Source organism: Akebia trifoliata, chromosome 1 (genome assembly GCF_017979445.1).
Source record: "Akebia trifoliata isolate Shusen 1 chromosome 1, ASM1797944v1, whole genome shotgun sequence".
Classification (NCBI taxonomy): Eukaryota; Viridiplantae; Streptophyta; class Magnoliopsida; order Ranunculales; family Lardizabalaceae; genus Akebia; species Akebia trifoliata.
In genome coordinates this window covers 22938750-22946065 of record NC_141375.1, presented here as the reverse complement: position 1 = coordinate 22946065, position 7316 = coordinate 22938750, and the positions used below count along the sequence as shown (strand labels likewise).

At 35.5% G+C, this 7316-nt stretch overlaps 1 protein-coding gene and 2 pseudogenes across 1 annotated transcript; 2 read left to right on the top strand and 1 right to left on the bottom strand.

Annotated features, from left to right (window-relative positions):
• On the bottom strand, positions 1–878 carry LOC147411017 (auxin-responsive protein SAUR20 pseudogene; annotated as a pseudogene).
• A 1565-nt stretch (positions 879–2443) lies between these two features.
• Positions 2444–3355, top strand: LOC147411016 (auxin-responsive protein SAUR21 pseudogene; annotated as a pseudogene).
• Positions 3356–6450: 3095 nt separating this feature from the next.
• LOC147411015 (auxin-responsive protein SAUR21-like) lies at positions 6451–6747 on the top strand. The gene has a single exon (XM_086430481.1). It carries the CDS (start codon positions 6451–6453, stop codon positions 6745–6747), a length of 297 nt encoding a protein of 98 aa, XP_086286607.1.
• Positions 6748–7316: the final 569 nt, after the last annotated feature.

The window sequence follows — 7316 nt, the reverse complement described above, 5'->3', positions numbered from 1 at the left end:
GGCACCCCTGACTTTCTCTCTTTTGATCACCATTATTGAGAGTTTAAGATGAGTGGCTAACCATTAAATCAAAAAACTCGATTTTGAGAAGAGGCTTGTTGTCATCCCTTGTAATTCAGATACATTTGCAACATTTTTTCTGAGCAGAAAAAAAGTTTAAGAGTAGTGTTTGATTGATTATGTATTTATCAATATTCTATCAATTATTTTCCCTTAAAACCAAATAAAGAAATAAAAGAGAATTAGATTTGAATCTAAAGCTGGGGGAAATACATTCATTACTGAATAAATATTTACATCTATTTGGCCACTCCCCACTCTTCAAAATTGGAGAGACTGACTTAAATTAGTACCCTTTGCCTTCAATTCTATCTTGGGTGGTCAGATTTTGTTAGCAAGACATTTTGCAACAATGTTTTTATCCACTATGAAGAACAACTAAAATGAGAAGTGAGGTCTATGAGTGATTCTTCTTTGCAAGGGATTGTGAGACCACCCATTGGATGATCAAATCCAAACTCCTCTTCAGCCTTGCTTAATAAATCTTGGAAGGAAGGATGGTTCAAGTATGATATAGGAACCACGTATCGTTTCTTCTGTGTCTCTCCAATATAGACTGTGAAGTGGCCTTTTGGGACTTTTGTTCCTGTTAGAAGAGCCCGTCGCAGAACTCGGTTAGCATTTGCTATCGCAGGCAAACGAATGATACCCATTACTTGTTTGAAATTTATATCCTTAGCAGGAAAATGAAGCTTCTCAAGAACTCTTTCTGGGTCTTTTAAATAAAGGTGAGAGAATTGACAAGTTGAACTGTGGTAGTAATCGCAATATGTGTATATATAGAAATGGAGAGAAGAAATATCTGTTAAGGCTAATCCTCTCAATTGGAAATGAGTGGTGAAGAGGAATTGTAAATGGGTTTCTTATGAGACATATTTCAGTAAGGATCACATGGTGTTGTTTCCCAATTCATTTCCAATGGTTTAAAATTGAAATGATGTTATGCAACCCCCCCCCCCCCCCTGAAAGTACCACCTATCATTCCCTACTTGAAATATTAGATAGTTATTGGCCTTGTTGTTTTGATCACAACTAACTGGCCCTTCCAACTAAATATGTCAGGTGGCACCAGAGACTTATTCTTTTAGATTGGAAAAACATGGTAATAACCATGCCCCCCATTTTTTTCCCTGTTTAACTAATTTTCTTAGTCACTCACCCTTTATTGGTCAAGTAGACTTTCCATGGGACATCGGTGCCCTATATAAGCCAATTGGTTTGCAGTCAGAGTGATGTCTACCACAACAATAACCACCTTTGTTTATCCTTGTCCACCACAGCATCCTTTCCTAGCAACATCATAACGACCAAGTTTTTTTTTTTTCACATTGCTATATCCCCTAATAACTTAAATGCCTGAGTTTCCTACCAACTTTGCGACCATGAGAATATGGGAATTTTAGGACACTCAACGTAGTTCATTTTTCTTCTCGTGTTGCCACAAGTGAGGATGTCAATTGTTGTGATAGATGTCTTAAATCTCAATGATGATTGATTACCAGGAATGTCTTACACACTAATTGTACCCAAATTTTGTTCATGTCTTGGGCATTACAACGTTTTTGGTATACATATAATTGTAACTCATTTCCTGGTTACAGGAGGAGTGAAATCGACCAGAGGGACACTTGGGTTTGAAGGTTGGGGAGGTTTGACAGAGGTATTGAAAGAATTCACAGGCTGTAATTTCTTTGTAAATCTCTCTCATCTCATCTATAGACTTATTAGTGCTGAACAACATAAATCTCTCGAGTTATGTTTTGTGTATTTATCCTTTTATTTATATCGCCCTCGTGTTCTGAACTTGGGTTCGAAGGTAAATTACACTAAATCTTGCCACATTTTGACGACAATGGTGATCTAAATGTTGGCTGTTATAAGCATCGTGTTCTCAATGAACTGCAATGTACAAATGTATCTTTGTCTCCGACTCGAGAAATGGTTGAATGGAATTGTAAGACTATAGATGGTTGGTCATAAAACACAAACAATGATTGACTATTAGTGACAAAGTATCCAGACTCATAAAATCAATTAAAGAGGTATTAGAATTTCTGAGAACAATGAGAGTGTGGGGCATTAATGTTTTTTACAGGTCCAACCCAACACAGCCCTTCGGTTTGAGCAAACAACACCTAACCCGCTGAGTCTAATATTTCCTTGTTTTTTTACCATAATAATTTGTAAAAATAGCCAAATTATAAATCATCATCCACCTTCCACCGATTCAAGCATTTATTGTTCTGTCTCCAACTTTTTCCAAATCGTAGATGTAAGTCCAAGGTCATATCATGTTCATTTTATTTGTACACCCAACACTATCACATGTATATGTTTTTTTGTTGTGTAAGGTTGCCATCTGTTTTGAAGCTCTAATGTTTATTTGAATAATGAATTCAAATGCATAAGTGGTGCGGCTGCAACATCAATTGATAGATGGATAAGAACACAAAATTGGCAAAGCCATGTGATGCTTTATGATGTGTAGGTCCCTAAGTTTAGCCAATTGTGAATGCCTCCTCACCACCTGTTTCTCCTTCTGAATTGATTGGCAACAAAACATTTCCTCACTCTATATATACATACACTAGATCTGCCTTCCAACTTCAGGTCTTCACTCACATCCTCCAAAGTGCTAAATCTTTCTCTTCTTCATCTATATAAAGCCCATTTAAATCTCTTTCAGGCTTTCGTTCTTGTCACTCAAAGAATAGTCATGGGTATTCGTTTGCTCTCCATGTCCCTTCATGCCAAGCAGATTCTAAAACTACAGTCTCTACTTTCCAGAACAACCACGGCAGATGTCCCAAAAGGACATTTAGCAGTTTATGTTGGGGTAGCCGAAAAGAAGCGATTCATTGTTCCTCTATCTTACTTGAACCATCCTTCATTCCAAGACTTATTAAATAGGGCTGAGGAAGAGTTTGGCTTCAATCATCCAATGGGTGGTCTTACAATTCCATGCAAAGAAACAGCCTTCATCGATCTTACTTCTCGGTTGACTGACTTGTGAAAGGGGTGGAAGAAGAAAGAAAGCCACAACAAAGAAGTTAACAAGCAAACATGAAGGCACCCAAATTTTTGTCTCTTTTAAACACCATTGTTTTTGAGAGTTTAGGACAGGGGTGGCTAACCACTAAATCTAATATCTTCAATCTCGAGAATAGGATTGTTCTCAATTCTCATCATTTGTATGAATTTTTTTTGTTTTATTTAGTGTAAATGAGTGGGCAGAGTAAAACAAATGTCTCTCCCTTTGAACACATAATTCAATAGAAACTTTTTCCCTTTTATCTTTTAAATTGTACAATCTTTGGCATTGTCTTTGATGAACTGAATCTTTCTAACCAAATGTTGCTTACTATCTTAGTGGTCGGGGACTATAAAGTGAGATGACATGTGTTTCCTAAAGATCACAAATACCTTGGTCAAAACCATGAATTGGGAACCATAAATAAATTCACCTCATACCAAGATAAGGCCTGAGCTCTATTTTCCATTATCAACTATATTGTAAATTATTTTATAACCATGGGCCTGGTATATAATTATCATCACTTCCCAATCTACTTGGTAAAAAGCAGTCAACATTTTCAAGTCTTATAATCAACTCGGTAGAATCAATTTTCCAATAGATTTAGTTAACCTCAAGAAAACCTAATATACCAATTTGATCAATTTAAAATCAAGCATTCACCTCGCATTATTGTGCAGTTAATAAATAAGACAGACCAGCTAAAGTTTTGACATCACCATGTGCAAACCCACATACTTCCAAACAAAGTAGGCCATTGTTGTCAAAATCAAGCAATGTAGTTAATTTAAATTACAAATTTAGTTTCCATAAGGGTCTATGGTAGGGTTGCATATGTGCATAACCCAAAGATCAAATCGACATAGATGATCTTAAACTTTTATCTAAAGTTTGAGGGAAAAACATAGGGAAATTAACTTAATAGATCCTTCTGAAGGGCTTGTATCTAAATGCACCCGGAATTTTGGGTCAGTATCATCTTAACTATCGAGTCAGTTAAATCTTTCTTTCTTAAAGCCCCCCATCTTGATAAAACAGCAAACTTAAATTGTCAAGATTGAGATTCAAATTGTTAAGATCAACAATAGATCACATTATTGATCTCGATGGTTCATGTTGAAACATTGAGATCAATGATTGTAACAAGGTCGATATTGACAATTTGAATGTTGATCTCAATGAGTGGTATTCAAATGTTGAGATCGACGATTTACAATCTTTTGATCTCAATAATTGTAAAAGGTCGTCGCAAAATAACCAAAATGTATATATAATAACTGCAAAATTGACACTCAAATCAAAAGTTACATCTAAATTTTCAAATTTATAATGCTTTCTACGATGAGGATGGATTTCTTCTAAAATTCTCCTATCTTAGAACGGCTTTGTTTAAGATGAGCATGAGACTCCTCTAACAAAATGTTTCTTCGTATCTTAATGGAGAGTGTGTATAAAGAGACATACATCATTTAATGGAAACTCTTACTGGAATTTTTTACAGTTTTTTTTTCTCTATTACAGCTTCTAACTTACCAGTTTGATTGTCAACATGGTGATAAGCCAATTTCAATCAGATTAGGCATTTAGCTCACCTATAATGTTGACTGAGTTTGACTCATACATACCTTCAAGATCATGTCAGCAATCTAATCCATCATTCTAAGGCTTTTAGTAATTTGCATCTTTTTTTAATGAAGATTCAGTCGCATTTGATTACTTGGAGATTGAGTAGCGTTACATATATTCAAATGTCTAAATTGGAATACTTGACCAAACTATGAATTGGAACACTTGATGTTACAATTCAGTTAGAATTACAAAATAATGGTTAATTTAACAAAACAGATTGTACAAATTAGAATGAATTATAATATAGCCAATGAATGCATTTATACTAAAAAATAAGTACTCAACGAGAAGGATAATTATAAGGTGTTCAAACATGTGGATTATCTGTCAATAAATGCAAAGATTTTCTCAAGGAGGACTTTACAGGGTATGCTGTGATTCAAATCTAAATCTACAACCAGATGGTAAGAGTTGTTGAGTGTTGTGTTATCCGCCTCTACTCTGGAGTGTCATGTGCTCAAGTATCGTGCCCCAGTTCGACACGTGACCCTCTAAAATTCATAGTTGCGCCTTCCCCATCAAATCGGTATTTTGGGGGTAAATGGTTTGTAACTTATTTCCGGGTTAGAAGAGAGCGAAATCGAAGAGGGGGAAACTTGGGTTTGTAGGTTGGGGGAGGTCAGAGAGGTATTGAGAGAATTCACCTACTGTAATTTCTCTCAAACATGGTAATCAATGGACTTGGGCACTGCCAAACAATGTAAATATTTTTATGTTTTGTATATTTTTCCTTTTATTTATATCACTTTTGTGTTCTGAACTGGGATTCGAAGTACGCTAAATTTTGCGGGTTCACATTTTGATGACAATGGTGACTAAATGTTGGGTGCATATAGCATAGTGTTTTCAATGACCTACAATGTAGAAATGTATCCTTGTCTCCAACTTGAGAAATGGTTGAATGCAATTGTAAGACCATAAATTATTGGTCAGAAAACACAAGCAATGATTCAACTTGTGTCAACGGCTTTTCTTTGTGATAATATAAGTGACAAAGTATCCAGACTCAAAAATCAATTAAAGATGGAGATATTAGAATTTCTGAGAACATTGAGAGTGTGGGGCATTAATGTTTTTACATGCCCAACTCAACATAGCCCTTCGGTTTGAGAGAACTGCACCTAACCTCTGAATCTAGTATTTCCTTGTTTTTTTATTTTTTATTTTTTTATTTTATTTATCATAATCATTTGTACAAATAGCCAAATTATAAATCATCATCCACCTTCTATTGATTCAAGCATTTCTTGTTCTGTCTCCAACTTTTTCCAAATCATATACGTAGGCCCAAGCTCATACCATGTTCATGTTAATTTTATTTGTACACCCAACATTATCACATGTCTGTTTTTTGCTGTGTAAGGTTGCCATCTGTTTTGAATCTCTAATGTCAATTTGAATAATGAATTCAAATGCGTAAGTGGTTGTGCTGCAACATCAATTGATAGATGGATAAGAACACAAAATGAACAAACCCATGTGATGCTTTATGAGGTGTAGGTCCCCTAAGCTTAGCCAATTGTGAATGCCTCTTCATCACTTATTACTCCTTCTGAATGGATTGGCAACATAACATTTCCTCACTCTATATATACATACACTAGATCTGCCTTCCAACTCCAAGTCTTCACTCGCATCCTCCAAAGTGCTAAAGCTTTCTTTTCTTCCTCTATAAAGCCCATTTAAATCTCTATCTCGTTTTCGCTCTCGTCAGTGTAAGAATAGTCATGGGTATCCGTTTGCTCTCCGCGTCCCTTCATGCCAAGCAGATTCTCAAACTACCGTCTCTACTTAACAGAACAACCACGGCAGATGTCCCAAAAGGACACTTAGCAGTTTACGTTGGAGTAACCGAAAAGAAGCGATTTGTTGTTCCCTTATCTTACTTGAACCATCCATCATTCCAAGACTTATTAAGTACGGCTGAAGAAGAGTTTGGGTTCAATCATCCAATGGGCGGTCTTACAATTCCATGCAAAGAAACAGCCTTCATCGATCTTACATCTCGTTTAAATGCCTTGTGAAAGGGATAGAAGGAAAAAAAGAAGACACAACAAAGAAGTTACCTAGCAAAAATGAAGAACACCATTGTTTTTTAGAGTTTAGGACAGGGGTGGCTAACCACTAAATCTAGTATCTCCAATTTTGAGAAAAAGGATTGTTCTCATCCTTTTGTAAAAAATTATAATATTTTGTGTATATGAGTGGGCAGAGTAAAACAAATGTCTCTCCCTTTGAACACATCATTTAATAGAAAATTTCCTTCCATCTTATAAATTGTGCAATCTTTACCAACTCTAAAGTTTTATATGATGAGAATTACTCTCCTCATTCCAGCAAAACATTTCCCATATTATTTAGAACTATTGTCACTTTGCAATCTTCTCAGTAAAAAACAGTCAGACATTTTCTATTCTTATTATCAACTCGGTAAAATCAATTTTCTGAATAGTTAACCTCAAGAAAGTCTAATACAAATAAACCTATTTTGGTCAATTTAAAATCAAGCATTCACCTCAGATTATTATGCACTTATCCAATAAGATTGACCAGCTAAAGATCTGACACCACCATGTGCAAACCCACATTCCTA

Coding starts and splice junctions, on each gene's coding strand:
- LOC147411015 (XM_086430481.1), top strand. CDS start 6,451: ATGGGTATCCGTTTGCTCTCCGCGTCCCTTCATGCCAAGCAGATTCTC.